This window comes from Littorina saxatilis, linkage group LG12 (assembly GCF_037325665.1).
Source record: "Littorina saxatilis isolate snail1 linkage group LG12, US_GU_Lsax_2.0, whole genome shotgun sequence".
Classification (NCBI taxonomy): domain Eukaryota; kingdom Metazoa; phylum Mollusca; class Gastropoda; order Littorinimorpha; family Littorinidae; genus Littorina; species Littorina saxatilis.
Window position 1 is genome coordinate 49,392,358 of NC_090256.1, and position 24,787 is coordinate 49,417,144.

Sequence of the window (24,787 nt, forward strand, 5' to 3'; positions counted from 1 at the left end):
ACTAGAATCCTTCAACTGGTACACATCATGTCGTCCAATCAGAAAGCGTTTTATTTCGCAATCGTTCTCTCTTCAATATGGCCGCCGGAGACACAGCGCACTGGCTGCAGAACAAATTGGGTTCGACGGACGATTTGTGGTCTGGAAAGTCAATATGCGCTCAGCTGAACATAGAACGTTTGCAGAGCATCCAAGAATGTTTCATGACCTTGCTTCCTCACGTGAAAGTGAAACTGCTTCTTGCATTTCTCCATCTTCCTCGACGCAACATCGAGCAAGTAAGAAGATGTCAGATGGTCCTAGTCCGCATTGACCATTGTTTGTAAACAAACACATGTTGACTGTATGTAATTCGTTAGAATGACACATTTTTTAGTAAAAAAAACTGTTTAACAGTCTGTTGGCTTTGGGGGAATTCAAACTGAAGGCATAGAAGTTGTACTTATAGCATGCAAGTGTTGTTGCCAAAATTCTTACAGTTTCATCATCATCTTGGTAATGGACAGTAATAGTTGACGATGGAAACTTAAATCTATTCTGTATTGAATTTAGAATGCTGATTCTATCTTTGCAACCCCCTCACGGAGTCAGTCTACCCTCTGGAATAAAATATTTAAGTGAAAATGAGAAAGGGCTGCGTGCAAACACAATCAGAGATCCAAACATATTATTAATCTATTACTACTATACTAGTACCAGGGATGTTGCTACAAATTCATACATATAGGACAAATGTCCTGAGTTCTTCAGCATCAATAGGACATTTGACCGCTTTCAGAAAGTGTAATAGGACATTATGAATTTGCGCCAAACAGCTTATAACACATTCCATGGAATTGTTCCAAGGTCATGCGCCCACACACACACGCACACACACACCCACGCGCACGCGCTGTAGAACACACACATAATATAGTACAGGGCCGGACTACCGGGGGGGTTATTGGGGTTGCGCAACCCCCCCCCCCCCCCCTAGCCTAAACATGTACCTTACTTATTTAATTTTTTTTTAATTATTGCTTATAATTTTATGCCGTTTCATGCAAGGAGCGACCATTTTCCTATCTCATAAGGCCAAAAAAAAAAAATTGTCTGTTTAGGGTAACCCGACCGACCCTATCGATTTGGCGCCGACCCAAAAACTTTTTTTTGATTTCAAAAAAAAAAAAGAAAAAAAAAGAGGTAAAAATGCTAAAAAGAGACATTTGGCGTTTCTTTCTCTCCCTTTCTTTCTGTTTTATTTATACGTTAGTTTTGAAACATGTATTCATCAAATATAAGAAGTGAATGTTCAGCCAACATAGCATTTACAACAAAAAAAAATACAAAAAAAAAAAAAAACCTACCTACCTACCGACCCTACTTTTTTTTGGTCATGTTACCCTAAACAGACAATTTTTTTTTTTTGGCCTAATATGACCTACCCATCAGCTTCAGGGGGCTTCGCCCCCTGACCCCCACATCGAGGGGGGGTGGGGGGGTTCTAGGGTTTCCGGACCCCCCCCAGCCAAAAAATAAAAATATTGAATGAGGTATGCATTTCTTTATTTTACATTGAGTTTCAATTTTTGGGGTATTAATCAGTGACAAAATCTGCTGCCTGAAACTGGTAATGATCATCCTCAGAATGCACCAGATTGCACCATTTTGCATCCTTTTTTTCAAAATTTTCCGGGGGGGCATGCCCCCGGACCCTCCTAGCAAGCTAGGCGCTTCGCGCCGTCGGCTCGGCGCTTTGCGCCTTCACACCCATATCTTCACAATATACTTTTGAAAAAAAACACCCATAAAATGAACTAATATGCCCCTGCCGCCAAGGGGGACATCCCCCTGGGCCACCACTGGCAACCCCCCCCCCTCCTCTTCTCCTAGTCCGGCCCTGTATAATAGTAAATACATCAACACAGTGTGCGTATAATGTTGTATTTGTTTAGTTTCAAAGAAACCACAAAAAACTGAGAAACCAACATGAACAACTTCAGAGCTCTTACTTTGATTACAAGCTGCATGGTTTGGATAAAAGTTGAAAAACAAAATGATCGGTTTGATCAAATGCTGATCTTTTGCAGGCTTTAGTTTTTTTTTCAGCGGCATAATTCAGTGCTTTGTCTCGTATCGAAAACAAAAGCAGACGACAAATTTACTTGGACTTGTCTCCCGTACTCCTGTAGCATGCACTGATCTAAAAATAATCCACTATTTTTAGATCAGTGCGCTGCACCGAGACGGTTATACCCAAACGGCGCATACCGCAAACGGTTCGGGAATTCCCGACAAAAGAAAAGATCCGCACGCGGCACTGGCAACTTCAGTGGTCTTTTAGAACATTTGTATCTTGAAATGAAAATTAACGAATATCGGGCTGTCCGAAGGAATGGAGTACATATCGGACAATGACCACGCTCAGGCTAAAACGATAGGACATCTGACCGACATGCGGCAATGTGAATCGGACATTTGGGGATTTCCATCGTTATATGTCCGATGTCCGACGCCTAACGACATCCCTGTAGTACTGAAGTAGTAGTATTGTATTATTACAGAATTCTTATTAAGTTCATTATATTGTAATTCGCATGCATTGTTGCATGTGTACTGCCAGTACTACAGACCAGCTTGTGTACCAACTACCAGTACCATGTGCAAAACAGCTCATGTGCAGGGTACCGCATGTGCATGCCCTGCGTGTGTGACAACTGACTGTGTCACTTGCGTGCAAAGTTTTGCCCACACACACAACCTGAGCATTTGTCAGGATTTGTTCTTCAGACTAGTTGAACTACACTTGACATGATCTTTTTCATTTCAGGTGTATAGAATTAGAAGGAATCTAGTTTTAAAATAATAAATTTATGCAAGTTCTACTTCTAAGTTCTATGGTTTTGCTGAATTTGCAGTTAAACTGGAAATGGTTGGGTGTGATTAATTGAGAATAATTCCTTTTAGTTTTACTCAAAATTACTAGTGTCACTATAAAGTCTGCAAGTAAATTCAGAACTGTGATAACTGTTTTACCAAATGCTTGACTTTTTCCTGCCCAATACATGTTACTATTATTAACGCTGTGTTTCAAAGAAACGACAACAGTCAAATATGTCTATAATGCCCACCCAATGGTCAGACCAAAAGCTGCCATTATATTTTAATTTTATTTACATGTGACCGCAGTCACTCTGGAAAGATAAATTATACTGAAGAAAAACTCATTGACATTGGAAAGCTTTGTGGATAGTTCGTTTTGCGCGATTGGTCGTTATTTACAGGTGGTCATCAGGGCAGGTTCAACTGTACGTGAATGATGTAAATTATAAGCGGTCTCCTGAACTAGCCGTAGTGTTAATTAATAAAGTTGATTCAGTGGCAGGAAGATCTGAACATCATCATCCAGTACGCGGTCAACGACACAGACCCCTGGGTCAACATGGTGGCCGAGATCATCCGCCACTTTCCAGCCACCGGGACCCTCAATCTCAACCTTCAAAACACCAGCGAGACTTTTGCAGAAATTCTTGCCGACCTGAAAAAAGCAGGTAGGTCGAATTGATATAAACACTAGCACAAGTGTAAACATGCCAATTCTGAAATTGTTTGTGGACTTTGGAATTGCTTTAAACAGAAAACAAGGTACATGTGTCTTGGTGTATTTCTTGTCAGCACTCCTTGCAGGAATACTTGAATATGAACTTCTTTTGCTTTTACTTATATTAAAGAATGCTTTGCAGGTTTTGCCAGAGTAAGAAGAAATATTTTCAGGTTTCTGAAAAAATGAACTCAAGGTAAAACTAAAAGCAAACTGCAAGTTTTTGATTTTTTCAAATCACACGTCTGTGAGTGTGAAAAGTTATCTTTACTCAAATTACTGAGAGAATTGAATGTCTGCAGGGAAGAAAAGTATTCTTACTCTTTCAGTCTTTTTTTAATTTAATTTTAATTTGTGTGTGTGTGTGTGAAATTTAATCATTTATTTCATAAAATGAATGGACAAAGAGATTACATTAGAAATCCAGAAACTTTGAAGAGTTTGAGTACTATTATATTATTTGATGAATTTGTTTGTGAGGGTACTGAACATTTGTAATGATGTTCTTAATCTTATAAATCAGCTGTAACTTTAGGAGAATACATGACTTTGAACCCTTACTCAAGTTACTGCTTCATTGAAACAAGATCAGAAGTAGATAATACAGTTCTTTTGCATCCGTGTACAGTGGAAAAATCAGCTGATGGGTGTAACTGCATGCTGCCGATTGAGTGCCAATACCTGAACAAGCAGGCCCTGAACCAGACAGCGGGCCAGATTCCCCAGCTTACCAGGCACTTTCAGATCAAGCGCAAACCCAAGTCCGCCACACTCAGAGCAGACATACTTTCAAAATGTAAGTTGAAAAGCTGACATACTTAATTTTATCATAGTTTTTCTTTTTTTCTTACACACTTAGTGTTTTTGTTGTTGTATGCTGCTGTTATTGTTAACTTGTGTTTACATTTTGGTGACTGTTGGCGTTTGTATACGTTATTGTGTGTTTTTTGTTAGCTCATGTATGCTTCATTAACTAAAGTGCAGTACTGAAGGTAACATGTTGATTTGTGTGTGTGTGTGTGCGTGTGTGTGTTTTCTTTAGTTTTGTTTGTTTGATTTTAAACTTATTTTATACTAATGAGCTGAAGACTTATTTGAACAATTCTACAAATACTTCTCTTGCAGTTCTTGATTTAGTGCTTTTTAAAAGACTGATTCAGACACAGTTACTCATTTTCTTGAGAACTAAGTCTACTTGATTTTATAACGTAACCGCACAACCTCAAGTTTTCTGGTTACTGGTGATGAAATATGTATTTTTCTCGATTTCAGCAACTGAGGCAGCCAACAACAAAAAGAACAATATTCCAAACAGTGTTCCTATTAAGTCTCGCAGCTTCCTGAAGAAAATGGACACCACAAGTAAGTCTGGGGTTTTTGTTGCAGATTTTCAAAGTGCTAAGTGTGGAGATTAACGCGAAAAAAGATGTTTCAGTGTAGAGGAAGTGAATTTATTTCAGCATTGCTGTTGCACTGCCTCCATCTAACAGAGACTTATGCTTAAAAGTGAGGGGGGGGGGGTGTGTCTTCAGAAGATCCCTATGTGTAGGTTGAGGGGTAGTGATAGGCCTTCCATCACCTAAGTCAGTAAGTAAGTGCCATTACTTAGAGTAACTAAGACATAATTATTTTGACAGCCAAATATAAGTTTTGGTGTTACGTAAGCCAATAAAACCTTAAGAGCAAATTTTATTATTCTTCTGTGGGCATTCTTTCCCCAAAAAGCTAATTTTTCTTGTTTGAAAACAGCTGCCATGTACCTTCAAGATAGCAAAACACTGATTATAATTGTGTGTGTGTGTGTGTGTGTGTGTGTGTGTGTGTGTGTGTGTGTGTGTGTGTGTGTGTGTGTGTGAACAGCTCCAATGAGGGGTATCCCCAGCCGAGCCCCACCATCGTCGTCATTCCGTTCAATACCCAGCAGCTCAAAGATAACCCAGCCGACCGTGACAGTGACACCGCTCGGCAACACTTGGGTCACCAATCGACCAGGGGTCAGCCGCACCAAGGAAGGAGGTGTCAAGGTAAATATTGTACACTACTACTAGAAGCAGAATAAGGCAACAAATAAAACAAAACAAAAACGTGTAAATTTGGTAGGTCAGTTTTTCTGAAAAATTCAAGTTTGATTTTTTATTTGCACAGTTGCATTTGGATTTGTATTGATTGGAAATCGTCTGAACTGTGTCCCCTGGATGCTGGACAAGAAAAATTAAGATTTGTCTGTTTTGCTCCAATGGATGTGTCATCTACATGATGGTATGAGATTGAGAATAGCTGGTTTGAAGTTGAACATGCTGTGGTGGAGAGCTGTGGCCCTTGTTTATTATCATAGCAAATGTGGTGCATCTGAATTGGTGAGTTTCTGAAATATCCTCCTTAGTTAGATTTGATCACTACATGCAACATTACAGACGCATGAATAATGCTTTTGAAGTGGACACATTCTGCTGTCATACCATTTGGTCATTTTATGTGTTTATTACTTTGCAGTTTCTTGACATAGGAGAACAACCTGTAGGGGCAAGGGAAGCGAAGAAACGGAAGAGACAAGCAGGTAATCCTGATTATGCTTAGCGCCTGCCTATGTATGCATGTGCTTGCAATTGCACACATGTGTGTGTGCTCTTTCCTTCTCATACACTGGTACACTAGTAATCCAGTCAGTAAAACGAAGTGTCGTTCTTCATTTCTTGTAACTCGTCAACTTAAAGGCCAGTAAGCCAAACGCCACAGAGTTAACCATAGGTATAGTTGTACTGTATTTTTGCTGAACAAATGCCCACTATGCTTATGTGTGAGTCGATGCACATCAGACAAGAGGTGACCATCAAAAAAAAAAGCAATATCTGAGAGTAAACTGTAGATCGAGTTGTGTCTGTACAGTAGACTTCCACTATATCGCGGTCTTTTGGGTCCAAAGAATCAGAATCGTGATAATGGGGGGGGGGGGGGGGGGGGGGGGGGGGGTTGGGTTGGTTTCGCTGCTGTTTTCGTTTTTACCTGCAAACAAGAATTTGATTTGGATGAGTACTGTCTGAGTTCATCCGGGTGTTGTATGAGATAGACGATAAAAACTATTCAAACCTCTCGCCTCTGCTGATGCAAACCCACTCTTCCGCTCTACACTCTGCAATTGAATCCCTGTCCAAAAACAAGGGCAAAATATTGTACAGCGGGGATATAGCTCAGTTGGTAGCGCGCTGGATTTGTATTCAGTTGGCCGCTGTCAGCGTGAGTTCAAACCCACGTTCGGCGGAAATTTATTTCTCAGAGTCAACTTTGTGTGCAGACTCTCTTCGGTGTCCGAACACCCCCCGTGTACACTACATTGGGGTGTGCACGTTAAAGATCCCACGATTGACAAAAGGGTCTTTCCTGGCAAAATTGCTTAGGCACAGTTAATAATTGTGTTACACGACACTTGAGATTGCCACAAGTTCTCAAACGTCGTATAGTTGTGTTCTTTTATTCTACGTCGCCCGTCTTCGCAGCAACAGAAAACAACTCGTCAAATTGAGTTCGAGGATTTATTCAGCATTCAATACATACAACTGCACAACGTAGCAGAACTCAAAAAGAAGCTTTTTTACATACAAATCGCGCTGGCATATATAGTAAATACTCAATCTCGAGAATATTCCAGACCGAACATGATACAACTACATTATATGCGAACCGCCCATGGACTAGAATGGTGACGTTCTCTGTGACGTACATCAAAAGGTGCCGACGCCCTTAATCCGATCGAACGCCACGAACTCACACTAAATCAGCATGGTAAACAACTTGTTTTGACAGGACTAGAAAGTTCACCTGCATTCTCGTCCAAGCATAAATATTGTGTTTACAAAATATAATATCGGTACTTTCTCACAAAGTACAAATAAGTCAACTACATGCAACACACAAAACTGAACCAAAGCTCAGCAACGGTAGCGTTTCCTAACATTACCCCCAACACCAGAAGAAATTTACCTAATTTCTTTCAATCATTGAAACGCTGCCTGTACACATATTATGTATACATAACAGATTGAAATCCAGGTATGTACATTAGTCTGTTGGAGAATGAACACAGTTTTACTCACATACTCGGCTGAGAAAATCTGCTCCAACATTGTCTGAACCCTTGATCGATTCCACTCGCATATCAAAGTTCTGCAAGTACATCACCCACCTCATGATACGATTATTTACAAACTTTGCAGAGTTCAGGTAGGTGAGGGGTTTGTGATCAGTCTGAAGCACGAATTTCACCCCTTGGAGGTAGAGTTCAAATTTCTTGATTCCCCACACGATGGCTAAACACTCTTTCTCCATGGTCGAGTAGTTCTTCTCGGCTCCTGACAGCTTCTTGCTGGCATAGCTGACCGGAAACGGTTTACCTCCATGCTCTTGCATCAGCATGGCGCCGATCCCTTCGTCCGATGCGTCTGTACGCAAGATGAACTCTTTGGCAGTATCAGGAAGGCGTAGCACCGGGTCTCGTGACATCAGGTCGCGCACGGTCTGGTATGCCTTCTCCTGAGCTGGTCCCCAGAGTATTCGGTTGGGGCATCCTTTTCGGGTCATGTCCGACAAAGGCGCTGTTATGGCGGCGAAGTTTGGAATGAACTCTCTGTAGTACCCAGCCAATCCAAGGAAGGATCGCACCTGCTTCTTGGTTTCAGGACGTGGCGCATTGAGGATCTTGGTGACGTTTTCTAACAAAGGCCCCTTTTGACCTTCCTTCAGTGAATGACCTATGAAGTCAACGTTGTCGGTCCCCAAAATGCACTTGCTGGGTCTCACGGTCAGATTAGCTTTTGTCAGGCGGGAAAACAGTTCCCTCAAAGTCTCCAGATGCTCCGCAAAGGTCTCCGTGTGGACTAGCAGATCATCCCAGTAGTACACAACATTCTTCATTCCTTTGAGCATTTTTCGCATTCCCCTCTTAAGGGTAGCACCACTGTTCACCATGCCAAAAGGCATCCGCAGGCACTCATACGTTCCGTCTGGAGTTGCAAAGGCGGTCTTTGGTATGTCCTCTTCGCGCACAGGAATTTGCCAATATCCCTTGCTGAGATCGATCTTCGAGAAGATCTTACTGCCGGTTAACCGTCGGAACAGATCAGTTGCCGTCGGCATTGGTTCAGGGTCAAACACGGTGATCTTATTGACTTTCCTAAAGTCAATGCATACCCTGTTTGTGCCGTCTTTCTTCTTGACAACAACAACGGGAGATGAGTAAGGGGATGATGATTCACGGATGACCCCCATCTTCAACATGTTGTCGATGTCCTTCTTCAAGGATTCCCGAGCCTGAAACGGGATAGGGTATGGTTTTGACCGAACAGGAACGTCAGATGTGAGGTGGACTTCATGTTCGACCAAGGACGTAGAGCCTGGAACATCACAGAACCTATGGGTGAAGTCGCCCATAAAATCATGCAGCTCCTTCTGCTGATCTTCTGTCAGGTCAGGTCCTAGCTTGACGTCATCCACTCCCTCTTTCTTGTGTAGGTCTCCCAACTCCAGTAGTTCCTCACCGTCGAACTCGTCTAGTTCGGCTGGTTCTTCCGCACTTGCTGCGACCTGTACTGCTTCCGGAGGTCTCTCCACATACAGTTTCAGGAGGTTAGCGTGGTAGATCTTGGACTTCGTGCCGACATTCACCTTGTAGTCGTTGATCCCTACCACGGCCTCAACCTCGTATGGGCCTTTCCACTGCATCAGTAGTTTGTTGTGATCAGTGGGAAGCAGTATCAGCACTTTGTTACCTGGTGTAAACTTCCTGTTTACGGCTTTGCGGTCGTAGTAGTGCTTTCCACTATCCTGAGACTTTCTCAAGTTTTCTCTCGCAATCTCGAGAGTCTCCTCCAGTTTCTCTCGCAACTCGAACACGTACTGGTAACTGTTCTTCACTTCAGGTGTGTCCACATCTTTCGTCCACAATTCCTTTAGTATTTGCATCGGGCCTCTCACGGTCCGCCCGTACATCAGCTCGAACGGGGAGAATCCAGTGGACTCTTGTGGCACCTCCCTGTATGCAAACAGCAAGGCATTGATGTAGCGATGCCACTGCCTTGGCTGCTCACTGCATAATTTCTTCAGCGTGGACTTCAGCGTCGCATTGAATTTTTCGACCAGCCCATTGCACATCGGGTGATAGGGTGTCGTAGTCAAGTGACGAATGCTCAGCAGCCTGTTGACCTCTTCCATGCATTCAGAGACAAACTGTGTCCCCAGGTCTGTGAGGATCTCTTCAGGAACCCCAATTCTGCTGAAAATGTCCACAAGTGCCTCGGCAACAGTCTCGGTGTCAATTTTCTTCAGAGGCACGGCTTCTGGGTACCTGGTTGCATAGTCTACCAGGGTCAGTACCCAACGATGACCCGCTTCACTTGGCGGTTTGATCTCGCCGATGAGGTCAATGGCCACCCTCTTGAAAGGTCGGTCGATCAAAGGCATCTTCTGCAACGGCACTTTCGGGACCCTTCCTCGAGGTATGGTTTTCTGGCAAATATCGCACGATCGGCAGAATCGAGTCACATCTGCATGCAGTCCTGGCCAGTAAAACGCAGCCTGGATTCTGTCCGATGTCTTCTTGACCCCCAGGTGACCTCCCATAATAGAGTCGTGGGCCACCTCCATCACCTGGCGCCTAAGTGGTTGAGGCACCAGAACTTGACGTAATGGCTTCCCACCGTTGACTCTCGGGTGCTGGAACACTCTGTACAGGATCTTGGCCTTTACTTCAAAGTGCACAGTGCCTTCGCCCTTAGTCATCTCCTTGACAGGACGACTCCTGTACTTTGTCAAGGTCAAATCAGCTTCCTGTAGCTGAATCAGCCGATCCCTGTCCACGACAGCAGTTGCAGAACTGTTGGTGACCCTGAGTGGCGTAGTTGTTTTGTCCTTCTTCGCCTGGGCTCTGGTCGTCACAGCGCTTACAACCTGCGGCTGGTCGCGGCGATGCACAGTTGCTCTGTCATCTTGTAACAGTTCGCTGATATCTTCATTCGCGAATGGCAGTGGGTCTTCCTCCTCAGCAGCAGGCTGAGCTGAGCCCATTCTCCATTCGAAATCAGGGTCATCAGGACGTCTCGCACCCCCAATGTTCCCAATTAGTAGATCGTACAAGGGCTTCTTCAGGCAGACGGCCTCAACTTCTCCGGTGAAGTATGGAGTATCGATCTGGATTTTTACCACTGGTGCCTTCACGCATTTGCTGTCAGCCATGAGCGTCCACTTGAAGTCACCAGTGAACTTCTCTGTTGGCACCAGATCCTCTTTGACAATGACTCCATTGCAGCCCGAATCTCTGAGAACAGTCACTTCCTGCTTCTCAACAAATCCCTTCGACACGGGCATGTTCGACACTGACACAGCTGCGCTGGCAACGACAGAGATTGACCTGCCATTGGCGAGTAGAAGCTGGCCATCAGATATACATTCTTCCACGTCCGATGGTGTAGCCACTTGCTCGGCAGCCCTTGGAAGTATGACGCTGCTCGCACATACTTGTTGGTTCGAGCCACTCGTTTGCCTCTTGTTGTCGTAATATCTCCGTCGATGTTCTTGCGCTTTGTCATTGACATGTCCGTTATTTTTCTTTTGGGGACAGTTGGCGACTCGGTGACCCTTGGCATTGCAATGGAAACACGTTATGTTCTGCCCTTCATTGGATGATGGTGCGGACTCAGTTTGTCCCTTGGCAGGTTGGTTTCCCTGGTTCCCGCTCCTCTGGAAAGGTTTCGATGACTTTGACGTCCCCAGGGTCCTTCCATGAGCAATGAGATAACGCTCAGCAGCATCAGTAATGTCCTTCAAACCCCGCAGTTTTTGCTCTTCCAAGCGGGTCGCCAGGTCCTTCGGGCAGGCATTAAGGAACTGCTCCTTCACGATCAAGTCCCGCAGACTCTCGTATGACTGCTCTTCACCTGATAACTCCACCCACTTCTGCAGGTATGACGACAGGCGCTCCACAAACTGGCTCGGTGTCTCTCCAGACAATGGCTGGCATTCGCGGAAGCGTTGACGGTAGCCCCTTTCAGTGAAGTTGTAGCAACGCAACAGAGCTTCCTTCAGTACATCATAGTCTCTGGCGTCATCGTTTGAGAGTCTAGTGTAGACCTCAAGTGCTGCCCCAGTCAAATGTGCGCTGAGTTGAATCGCCCAGTCGTCGCGCTGCCATCTAGCACTCTCAGCGAACCTCTCGAATCTTGCAAGGTAGCAGTCGATCTGGTCCTTCCCGTCAGCGAATGCTGGAAGTTTCGGTGCCCTGTGTAACATTTGCTGCTGGTTATCTCTTTGGCGTGGTGCCTCGTGCTCGTTTTGAACACGCACCATTTCTGTCTGAAGCTCTAAACGCTTCGTCTCCATTTCTATTTGGAGCTCTAAGCGTTTCAGCTCAATTTGCCTTTCTCTTTCTTCACGCTGCGCTTGTCTTTCTTCACGCTGCGCTTGTCTTTCTTCACGCTCACGCTGCGCTTGTCTTTCTTCACTCTTCGCTTGTCTTACTTCACGCTCACGCTGCGCTTGTCTTTCTTTTTCTTCTCGCTCACGCTGCGCTTGTCTTTCTTCACGCTGCGCCAGCAGTCGTGTCTGGGACTCGACGAACTCCGTCAACTGCTTGCCTTTTAGTCCCAGTTCAATTCCTTTTCCCCAGAACTCAGCCATTCTGGTCTTTACCGGTGCGTTCGTCTGTATTCTTTCACAGCCCCGAACGTAGACGAATGTAGTCTTCTAAAAGAACACAGTCTCTACTGCACCTCCGATGCTTCTCTCGTCGCTGGTCACCTTCGTAGACGCAGGCTGCCACCCTCCTGGTCTAACGTGACGGCGCACTCTGCTGACGATACGTACACGACGTACCTCAGTCGTATTTCGTAGTATTAATGCACTAGCTCCGCGACGAAGTCCGTCTCGTCTAAACGGCAGCTAACCTCTGTAATCCCGATACACTCCGGCGTCGCTCACCGTACCGAGCTGCGGCGATTACCAAACTCTTCACCAGTCACACCGAATCCACGGTTCCGTAGTCTCAATACTGATCCCTCAGGATACACCCGATTGATGGCTACCTCCTGTGACTGTCTTGACACTAGTCCTTGTTGCTGGAAAACCCTTGGCGTTAAACGTAGATCCTTGGCTTGGCCCCCAATTGTTACACGACACTTGAGATTGCCACAAGTTCTCAAACGTCGTATAGTTGTGTTCTTTTATTCTACGTCGCCCGTCTTCGCAGCAACAGAAAACAACTCGTCAAATTGAGTTCGAGGATTTATTCAGCATTCAATACATACAACTGCACAACGTAGCAGAACTCAAAAAGAAGCTTTTTTACATACAAATCGCGCTGGCATATATAGTAAATACTCAATCTCGAGAATATTCCAGACCGAACATGATACAACTACATTATATGCGAACCGCCCATGGACTAGAATGGTGACGTTCTCTGTGACGTACATCAAAAGGTGCCGACGCCCTTAATCCGATCGAACGCCACGAACTCACACTAAATCAGCATGGTAAACAACTTGTTTTGACAGGACTAGAAAGTTCACCTGCATTCTCGTCCAAGCATAAATATTGTGTTTACAAAATATAATATCGGTACTTTCCCACAAAGTACAAATAAGTCAACTACATGCAACACACAAAACTGAACCAAAGCTCAGCAACGGTAGCGTTTCCTAACAAATTGTCTACCTATACCCGTGTGACTGGGAATAATAGGCCGTGAAAGGTAAATATGCGTCGAAATGGCTGCAATCTACTGGCCGTATAAAATTTCATCTCACACGGCATCATTGCAGAGCGCCTAGAACTGTACCCACGGAATATGCGCGATATAAGCCTCCTATTGATTGATTGATTGATATTTGCCAGTGTCATGTGAAAGAGGAGGAAATGCTACTGTGGAGCACTTTTCTCTGCAGTTTCTTCCACTACGGCTTAGAGCACTAAGAACCAGAAAAGGGGGGGTTGGGCAGTGGAGATGAAATTGGAAAATTGGTTTGAGGAGTGCTGTACAAGTCCATGATAGAAAAAGTGCTTCTTCACAAAGCAAAACCGGGACTGCAGACGGAAAAAAAGGGTTGGTCCTGTTTTTTGGGGTCCAAGATATCTTCGGGATATAGCTGAAATTCGCGATGTACTGGACCGCGATATAGTGGAGTTCCCCTGTGTTTTTGATGAACAGATGCCCACAATGGTTATGTGTGAGTCAATGCACATCAAACAGAAGATGACAAAAAATACAATATCTCAGAGTGAACTGAAAGAGTTGTGTCAGTATTTTTGATGAACAGATGTTCACAATGCTTCTGAATGAGGCAATGCACATCAGACAGATGACAAAAAAATGCAATACATGTATCTCACAGTGAACTGAAGATAAAGTTGTGTCAGTGTTTTTGCCACAGTTTTTTTGCGGGGTCCAAAATATCTTTGCGATATAGCCGAATTCGCAATATAGTGGACTGCGATATAGTGGAACTCCCTGTATTTTTGTTTAACGGATGCCCACTATGGTTAAGTGTGAGTCAATGCTGACAAAAAAAGCAATATCTGCTACAGAGCTGGAAGTCATGGAACAGCAGAAAAAGGCCAAGGAAGAAGCAGCAGCGGCTGCAGCGGCTGCCACCACCACCGCCCCTCAGACTGTCACCCCAGACTACGCTGCTGGGCTCATGGCCCCAGCTACCCCTGTGAGTCTTTTTGCCTTGATTTGTTGACAATTTGTTTGTTTGCTTGTCTGGTCATTTTGGAATTGTTGTTTTTCCCTTAAGGGCAGGTGGGCCAGTGCAAAATTGACCAAATCGTTCAAAACACTGTTTTGGGTATTTTAGCAGATTATGTTTCCATAACATACCTATCATCCATGTGTGTCAGTGTTTTTGTCAAAAGTGTCCTATTTATCTGTCAATAAAGACAAAATGTGAACATGTGTGGCATTGATTGTCTTCTGTAGTCGATATTCCCCCGCCAAAAAATGTCTCCTTTCAAAGGCTAGTTACGGCTTTGTCCTCAGCAAAACAGTGCATTCACGACATACGAAACTGCGCAGCAGCTCTTGACCTATAACATGACATCAGTGTTTTGATGAATGTTCCATTCACTCAGCCACTTGTCCGTTGCAAAGGCAGCAATCGTAATCGAACGGAAATGTCCTTATTTGGAAGGTACTCGACATCCATTGGTTCGTTTCATAAACCGAAATCGGGAACCAGTTTACTTTGTGAGTGCGCATGCTCAGCTTACGAATTTTGCATACGGAAACTACCGAAGAGACTCTCGGCCATGACGGGAACACCCGAAGTTTACTCGGTTTTACAACATCCTGGTTACACATCAAACGATCGATGACAACCGAAAGCGAATTTTTCCTTGAGAAACAACCTTTGATACGATAACAATGGCTCGAAATAAGAAAGAGGACAATGTCTTTATTAGTTCGGTTACCAACAACAAGTAGTTCCGCTGGTACTAGGCCAAAGTTTGGATTCTGTCGGTGTTTCCGATACAGAGGAAAGCTTTGATCTCCACGCAGATCCACAGGTCGCCATTTCCGAACACGCCATGCAGCACACCTTTTACGTCTCGGCACTGGCTTGCTTTGCGCTGAATTTGAGTCAGTTTCTGTGCAGTATCTCCTCGACAAGCAAGTTGAGCATTTGCTACGCAAAAAAAACAAAAACAGGAGAAAGTATCCAACATCAGTCAGATTATCGGTAATGTTTGCTGGGCCTGCCATTTCCCGAACGAAACTGGATCAGCAACTGTTTGTATCAATCTGCACTTTCGTAAATTCCGTCACTGTCTTGACGAACTGTGTCATTTTCTTCACCGCGATACACAGTTCATTGCGAAGAGCTTCCTCAGTAAATCGTTCAGATTCCACGTACGATTTGTTGTCAAAAAACAACTAAAACGAAAGTTTCAAACTCATCATCCTCCATCTTGCTTGTCGAAGCACCAAAGTACTGTATCGATGTAAAAACAAAAGCAGAAAACTTCGAGGAAACCAACAAATCGACAAGATAACGGAAGGAAATAAGTCTCGTTCTGGCTCAAGTAAGTTACCGTTAAAAATACTGTTATTCTCGCATGCAAATACAAACGAGAATCGGGTCATTGATACACGTTTAGCGCTGGGGCAGTATCCCCATGCTGGTTGACAGAGGGAAAGAAGGGATGGACGCATAAATTCTCTGCTGGCGTGCTAAAGGCTAAGTAGTTTGCAATTCAAATAAACTAAGCTGTTCATTCATAACACAGTTTTGTCCTTGTGTGTCTGTTTCAATAGTGTTTCTGTGGTGTTCAATCTTCAATGTCGTTTTTCTCAGTTCAGCCATTTTGCCTACGGTTACGTCTTGGGTTACGCGATTTCTCTGGCTGTAATTTAGCTAGAGCAATATTTTCTTTTGTAGTTTGTGCAGAATATAACATTCTGGGGGATTACGAAGGGATTTTGCTGAAATTTTATTATAGTCATATCCAGATTATTTCAAAAAATAATTTCGCAAGCGTTACCCTAAAGTTTGACAGTTGTAACAAAGAAGTGTTCCTAACTCCAAATATAAATATAATAAACAAAATCTGCTTCGTAATCCCCTAGAGCATACCCAGAAGGATAAAATAAAACAATAATTAGAAGTGTGACAATCACATCTGATGAAAATCCGTGTATCTCCTGTACTCCACTTTTGTCTGTATTTTGACTGTTTTTGTCGCGTAAAACAAAAACCAGCAACCGAAAATACAAAAAGTGACTATTCTTTGTCATCATTTGTTCATTTCTTTCATAAAATAACATTCAGACACAATAAAACATTCAAAATTGAAAAAAAGGTAGTGCACTGGCCCACCTCCCCTTAAAATGCATCACCTTTTTATGGCGCTCTCCAGTCTACTCTAGCTTGTCCTGTTTTGTTTCTCCTGTTTTGAATGTTTGTGCATTGTAGTATTTCTCCACCATTTATAAAAAAAAAAAAGAGAAAAAAGTGAAGGGTGGGGGGCAAATCTTAGCTGGTTAGGAAGTATCTACATCTTGCAGATATTTCAATTAAATTGCAGTTCTAAATTAAAATGTAGTTGTAGAAGTAGAACTTTTTATTTGGATCAGTAATGCAGATCTACCTGCTCAGTTTCAAAGATTTTGTCACAAGAACTTTAGGGTTTCAGACGAAACTTGAAGGCAGCTTATTTGATTTTTGTCTCATGCTGTTCAGTCGAGAGATACAGACGGTGAACCTTCAGCCACAGAAATGATGGGTTTTAATCATTCTTCTTTGTATAATCTCAATATGAGTCACACATTTACCGTGCAGAAAATGCCCACCCCCATGCTGAGTGCAACAGCCACAGTGACAGTGCAGGGCCCTACCTACGTGCCCACGGCCAGAGTGCAGACCAGCCAGGCCACCGCCGCCACCCTGGGTGGGGTGGGCGCGCTCTCCACCCAGCAGCAGGCCAGGAAGAACCTGCACAACACCTTACAAAACACGCTTGCTACCACAACCATCGTGCGGCCTCCCGCCACCGTTGCGGGCCAGACTGTCACCGTAGCCAGCACCACGATGACCACCGTGAAACCGGTGATTGTCACCACTTCCGTGGCAGCATCAGGGGCGGTGACGGGTCAGCCGGCAACCATCATCGTCCAGGCCTCGCCGCAGCTCCTGCAACAGCAGGGGGGTCAGAAACTGGTGGCTACGCAGGTGCGGCTACCTGCAGGTGTGCAGGTGCAACAAGGTCAGCCAGGTGTGATAGGTACTCAGGCCGTGCAGGTGCGGCTCGCAGCACCACATGTGAACGCCACACCACAGTTGCAGCAGCAGCAGCAACCACAGCAGCAACAACAACAGCAAGCTGCCGTAGTGACTGCAGCCACCCCTCAAGCTGCTCAGCAAGCCAAGAAAGGCTTGTCCCTGACTGTGAGTGAAACTTGTGATGCAGTGTTGCTTGTTTGCATACAGTGGAACCCCTCTTTTAACACCTCCAGAAAGCTGAGAAAATTAAAAAGGAGACACTCTTCATATAGAGCAGAGTCAAAACCAAAAGAATGCTCACTTTCTTAAACTATGAAGCTGTAATGGGGTTTCATTATAAAAGATAGTATTCCAGCAGTCCCTTTCATGAATGAACATCCTTGGGCCAGACCAAAATTGTCCACTCATCTGAGGCCAGGCTCTTAGGCCCCAGATCACACCTTTTTACACACACACACACACACACACACAAACAATCACACACACACATGCACGCACTCACACATGCACACTCATGCGCACACGCACAGACACACACACACACACACACACACACACACAAAATAAACAACAATCAAAGCCTTCAGTGACAGTGTTGAACACTCATACATGATAATGATGTGCATGTGTGCAGCGAGAACAAATGATGGAGGCCCAGGAGATGTTCCGAGTGTCCAATAAGGTGTCCAGACCAGAGAAGGCGCTCATTCTGGGCTTCATGGCTGGTTCCAGAGGTAAGAGCAAGAGAAGATTTTATTACACAGCTTAAGCGTGCAGGGCTGCATATACGGGGGTATCATGAATTCCGGAAGCCCCCAACCTCCACGAACCGGGCAAATGTACTTTTGTTCTCAAGGAGAGACCCAAAACACCCCTTTAAATTGCTAACTTTGAACAGCAGCTGGGAGGCAAGGCCCACCAGACCCGCTTGGCCAGCCCCTTTACCCTTGCCTTGTTTTGGAACCCCCTCCCTCTCGTACACTAGGTCCAGCCCTGCCGTGTGTGTGTTGGGGGTAGAGGTGTGTGTATAAGTTTGTGCGTGTTTGTGCGTGTGTGTGTGTGTGAACTCTTTCATTCTCTCTCTCTCTCCCCTCTCTCTCTCTCCCCCCTCTCTCTCTCCCCCCCCCCCCCCCCCCTTACAGACTTTCTTAACATGTGTGTTTGTTTATAGGTGCAGGCTTATTAGTCATGTACAGGCGAAAAAACGGGTACAGCTAGATTTGTTCAGCATGGCTAAGTGGACAGCATTTGTGTTTCAGAAAACCCTTGTCCTCAGCAAGGCAACGTTCTGAACATCAAGCTGAGCGAGAACGAGGAGAGCATCGCCCAGACGGACGGCTCCCAGAAGAAAGTCATGGTGGACACTTACTTCCAGATGAACTACGGTTCAGGAGAGTGGAAACGTTTCAAGAAATACAGAGATATTTCTTGATGAAAGCTACTTGGGAAGAGATCCATGCCTTTAAGCAGGGCTGAGACACAAGCTGTGAAAAAGATAGCTTATGGAATCTACCAGAGTTGTGTTGAGATATGGCAGCATTAGTATTGTGCACTAACAATGAATTGTTGAAAGAGTTGTGATTTCTTGTTCTGTTATACACCCAAGGGGCAGTGCAAAAAGCGCTGTTGAATGCATGGGTTGAAATCACCTTTCAGACGCTGTTATCATGGTGTTAACGCTTGTGTACTTCCATTCTGGTGCCTGTCTTGGAGAACCAGTGAGCTAGATAGAGAGCGAGGTTCGAGTTTAGTGGCATCCCATACCACTTGCCCACACTCTGCTGTACTTAGCTGGTGGCAGTTGGAATTGACTGTGGACAAAAACATCACGTGGCAGTCTGTTCCACTTCAACAAAAGTTTGTTGCAGAATGCTGTAAGTGTCCTATGACAGTGACTTTGTGGGCAGTTCAAGTTGACACCGACAGAAGCTTTATGTGGCTGTCTGTATACTTTATATTAAGCAGAAGTTGGCTGGTGAACGCTATGGGTGTCATAAGAATTTGTTTCCCTGAAAACAAAATATGACTGCCTAAATGGCAGGGAAAAAATCTGCCATACACATAAAAGCCCACTCATGCAAAACAAAACAAAACCAAGTGTACGTAGGAGTTTCATGCTACAAATACAGAAAAAAAGAAAAAGAATGTGTAACATTCAGCAAAGATGTTTGCAGCTGTTCTAGTTGTCAAGGCTGAATGTGAAGTGTGCTGTTGCTGTTTACCACAGATTATACACTTACGCGTATCAGAAAGTCAATGAAGAAGTGAACGCAAGCTGTTTGTCTACTTTGTGAGTAGTCAAAAACAACCGAAAAGAGTGCATCAGCACAGGCAGTGCAAATTTACTGGCCTGTGCAAAGTACTACAGCTTCACTGGAAAACGCTAGATTGAGTTAAGTGCGTCTGCGTTGCGGAGAAGACAGTAGTGACAACGGACAAGTCTTCATGGCCTGTGCAAAATGCAACTCACTGGAAAACGCTAGACTGAGTTAACTGTGTAGTGCAGAAGACAGTACTGACAACGGGCAAGTCTTTATGGACTGTGCAAAAAACTGCAAATTCGCTGGACAATGCTAGACTGAGTTAACTGCGTAGTGGAGAAAACAGTACATGTACTGACAAGAGACAAGACAAGGCCTGTGTAAAATACGGAAACTCACTGAAAAACGCTACACAGTGACTGAGTAAGTTCATTAACGACAGGCAAGCTTAAGGGAAGACACCACAGTGAAAAAAGTGATTTTTTTGTTCCCTGGTCATTTCCATTTTCTTTCTGATTTTGGATTTTGAACCTCTTCTGGTTACTCTGATGTACTGATTTTAGATCAGAATTAATCATAAACGGTCAAAACGGCTAAATGAACAATGTATGTGTATGCAATTGTGTATTGAACAAACACAAAACAGCAAAAAAATGCGTATGTTTGAGAGGTGACTGCGAGTCAAACACATCGTCAACGGTGGTCACGTTAGCATGACTGGAATGAGTTGTCTTTTCTTTGCTACGATCAGTTCATACCGCGGACAACGGGAATTTCTGTTTACGGATTTCGCGCCGTTAGTAACAGCAACTGGAAGACATTCCAATGAGCCGAAGAGAACCGATGAAGATTCCGGGAAATTCCGTATGAGCAATTTTCGCTGCTGACCAATCGAATCGCGGATATTAAACTTCGTTTATGCTCGGTCTCGTTCGGTTCGATTCGGCCTTCCCAGAATGCAATATTCTTCATTTCCGCCAGATCTTGCCAAAGGCGATGTGAAATATCTACAGCTGCGATTTTCCTGGGATATCTTTGTGGAAACTTCAGTTAAATACACGTTTTGCCCCGATTTCAGTGCTTGACACGCAAAGGAGATGATTATCGAGTAAAATCAGATCAGTTGTAGAGGCTGGCGTGACGGAAGTTTAAAAAGAAAGTGCGAGTCGATAGTGTCGTCTGCTATTGCTACGAACGAATCGGAAGATCAAGTTTGTGCATTCTTCTTCGTCCAGAATGAAAATTGGCTGGAAACTATGCTGCTGCCCTTGCAACAGCTGGGACGGAGCAAGAAATCACCACCGGTGGTGTACGTTTGAAGCACGTTGCCATGAGTGTTTTGAGCCACGACTTATTTTAGAGTTGCTGAGCGGAATGCGTACGGCAATAAGGACAACACGGAGTTCGCCATTTATGGCGACGAGAAGGCAGACCCTATATCTTTTCTCTGGAAAAAGCAAATTAACTGCTTAGAAAAAGAACAATCAATACAAAAATGACTTTGTTCAGCCATGGTGCAACACCATGCATCTCCTGGGAAATCTGGTGCAGTTGAATACTAGCCCAAGCAGAGCAGGGAAGATTCCAAGCAGCTGATAAGCAAGATCTGAAGATGGTAGTAGGTAGGTAATTTTTTCTTCTTTTGACAAACATGTAGAAGTTTATATATTTGTTTGGTTATGTGTGTGTGTGTGTGTGTGTGTGTACGTGTGTGACTGTTATATGCTGAAGAACAGAATCTAAGTAACAACACCCTGATGCAAAGAAACTGAATAGGATGCAAAGTCTGTTATGTGCTGCTACTGTGAAGCTTGGTTGTCACAAGGTTTGTCAGGGTTGGAGCAAAACATCTGTTCTTTCCTCATTTATTTTCTCGAGCATATTATATATAGGCCTAGCTTCCTCCTGTGATCACAGTTTTCTTGTGGCTCAAACAAACATGCATTCACATGGCTCAGTGAGTGAACATTGCTTGTGGTCATACTTCCCATGCAGACCATATGGTTTCTGCATGCAATGTATGTGCAATAGCTGTAAACCAAACCTGCACTGCCTTCGCAACATTCACATGATTTGTCAACATCTTTTTGTTCACTGCTTGACTATCAGCACTGACATGTGCATGCGCCCAAATATCGTGTTACATGTATCACATTACAATATCTTTTTTCAAATGTGTGTGTGTGTGGGGGGGGAGTCATTGTTGGGAAAATGTGAATAGCAGTATTTGAGTTTGTCATAGACATATTAATTTTGAATTTATGTTGTCTCTACAGATGCAGAGGTGGAAGCTGGAGAGGAGCTTCCAAAGTACCCATGGCATTGCAAGGCAATTCACAGAAGTCAACCCAAATATTGTAGTATAGAAAGTAAAGGACACTGCCATATGACTCCCTGATTATTCAAAGCAAGTCCAAAAGAGGTCCAAGATAAGAGGCTTCACTGGTAACAAGTTGGGAATTATGGATGGGCATACTTTACGCAGCGTGCACGTAACGGATAAGAGTTGATCATTGTGACCTTGGAACAGGTTCCTTGGTGCTTGCTGAACACTGGCTGGTTTTTTTTTAAATTTTGTTGAATTTTGTTTCCGTTTTTCTTGTGGAACTAAGCAATACCTGTTGTTTTGTTAGTGTTGTTTTGTTACATGTTTCATAAACGTTTGTGTAAAAAAAATACATTTTCTTCACGTTTTGTGTATTTTCTCAAAACTACTTTTTTGTCACTTCAAAAGCCTAAGGCTTTTTTTCTAATAAACTTGCGTTGTTGAAACTTTGCATACACCTCGAGTGCGTTATTTCGCAGATTTTGTTAGAGCGTTTTGTTGAATTTTTTTTTTCGTGAGAAGTTATACCATTTTTGGGGGCGGTTTTTCATAAAATTCAAGGTCACTCATTTTTATCACTGATATCTTTTGAATGACTGTAGATTTCAAAAAAAGCCTCTAACAAAAGTTGGGTATTGTGCTAATGTATAAATAACAAGCACCAAAACAAAATTCCTTTCGGTTTTGTAAAAGCCTTAGGGTTTTAAAAAGTGGCAGTTTGGTGGCCATCTTGGATTGCTACCAAGGCAACCGGTGATCCAAAAAAAATAATTTTTTCATTTTCTCAGGAGATGGACTGAGTTCTTTAATTGTGCAACAATTTTTGACCCAACACTTATGAAACAAAAAAAATCACTTTTAACACCAGTGCCTGCCCTTAACTGGTCTATGCAAAACAGTGCAGCTCTGCTGATAATGTAGAGTGGTAGGCTTGACATTACGGCGCCAAACCATTGCAGCTGTGATGATGATTTTCAAAGAGCTCTGTTGGTTTTTCAACTTGTTGTGAATTGACGGTGCTCAAGTGTTGCTGAGCAGCACTGCAAACATGAAACTGTCTCACGTCTGGTTTTCATCACCAAACGGACCAAAAATACCCATCACTCGATCACACCAGATCTGCAGCGAAACTGTGAAATTCACGCATCTCAGTCCTAATATATTTGTTTTCACAAACAAGAAACTTTCTTGTTTTGACAGGTTTAGGTGCAGTTGCTTTGTGTTAATAGGCTACTGGTACCTTCATGGTTTGCAAGCATCTCCACATTGAAGGCCAACTTGATTGTATGGCTTACACTATTCTTACCTGTATGAGTCTTTGGAGTACGGTGGAACCCCTCTTTGGAGACCTACAAAAAATCTATGAAAATCAGTCAGGATTTATTTATATTACAGATGTTATTAGTTTATTACCATAAAAACCTTAAAACTCCGGAAGGTGTGTGCTGTTAAAACAGAGAGGGGGGGGGGGGGGGGGGTGGTGGTAAAAGGGGGGTTCCACTGTAACAGGTGAGTTGTAGAGTCTTGAAGCAAGTTGAACTGAGAGGGTTGGGATCACCGGGCAGTGTGTGAGACTGAGAGTGTTTTATGATTGTATATTGTTCATCAATTTGATTTTTCTTCCGTCAACTCTACATTTCAAGTCATCCAGCGTGACTCATAATTATTTATTGTGTTTGCAGCATCCTACCTTGCAGCAAGTTAATGTAAATTCTGCCTCCTTGATTCTTTCATTTCTTATTATTTATATATTTCTCATATTATATACAGTGAGTAGACCATGATTTTTCATTTACCGGTTATGTTAACTAGGTCTGATCACTGAAATGCTTTGGCGCGACTGCTGTTTTCACTATTGGATTATACAGCAGAACACCTGCTTCAAGTCAATACTATGTATTGTGTTAAATATTTTTGTCAGCTGAAAAAAAAGCAAAAACTGAAGTCAAGGTGTATGTTAAAAACTTCAATGAAGATCTGCTGAATTGCTGCACAGTCTGTCTATCTCACCTGTTTGTCTGTGGGACAGTTGCTTGGTCTGTGTGTACTTGCAACCTTCATCCTTTCCTTCATTTATTTTCTTCTTCCTTCCTTATTTCATCCCTGCTGCGGATTCTTCTTTTTTTCTTCCATACAGTGAATATATTTTGGAAGAATAAGAATTGCCCTTGTGCAGACCTATTTTTGAATCGTAGAAACCTCCTAGTCTTATGTTCAAAGTGCCAGTATGATGTTAAACTCACATTCGTCCATTGTGGGAGGCTGATCGAAGGGAAATTGTCAATCATTTTGTTTTGCATTCCAAAATATTTGCACACTGTCATGAAATACTATTTTCTATTTCATTTAGTCTGCTCTAGTACCTCATTCGATATCGTAAAAATTTTTTTTGGGGGGTAAGGTACGTCTTGTTGTCAACGTCAAAAATCAAATACCAGTCGTTGAGTAAAACTATCGCAAGTTAAAATATGGAGACGTTTTCACCCAGGAAACAGACACAGTGTTTGAGGGTAGGAATAGGATCTAGGCCTACTTAAAAAGTGTTGCTGATTTTTGCGTCACTGGTTTGTAAGGGTAAAACACACCGTTTTACAAAGGTTTCGTGAACCATATTCAGACAGAATTCATGAATGATGCAATAAAAATGTCAACTATTTTTGTCTCCACTTCATATTGCTGAACCCTGATTTGTGTATGCATGCCAGTTATGCAGAAAGTGTGTTTTTTACATTTTGCATAACATTCAGTCACAAACTTCATAGTTAATACACTGTACATGTTTCGCGGGAGTTTTGAAATCTATGGGTTTTTTCACCAAGAGGTATGAAATTATGATACTTCTAGAATTAGAACACTA

The 24,787-nt window shown here is 43.4% G+C and overlaps 1 protein-coding gene across 1 annotated transcript; it reads left to right on the forward strand.

The window, feature by feature from the left end:
- The first annotated feature begins 76 nt into the window (after positions 1 to 76).
- LOC138982138 (negative elongation factor A-like) lies at positions 77 to 21,489 on the forward strand. Its single transcript, XM_070355356.1, has 10 exons — positions 77 to 278; positions 3,359 to 3,530; positions 4,209 to 4,376; positions 4,853 to 4,942; positions 5,441 to 5,604; positions 6,074 to 6,137; positions 14,150 to 14,280; positions 16,903 to 17,508; positions 17,978 to 18,077; positions 18,603 to 21,489. Exons 1-10 carry the CDS (start codon positions 78 to 80, stop codon positions 18,773 to 18,775), a joined length of 1,869 nt encoding a protein of 622 aa, XP_070211457.1. The 5' UTR covers position 77; the 3' UTR covers positions 18,776 to 21,489.
- The last annotated feature ends 3,298 nt before the right edge of the window (positions 21,490 to 24,787 follow it).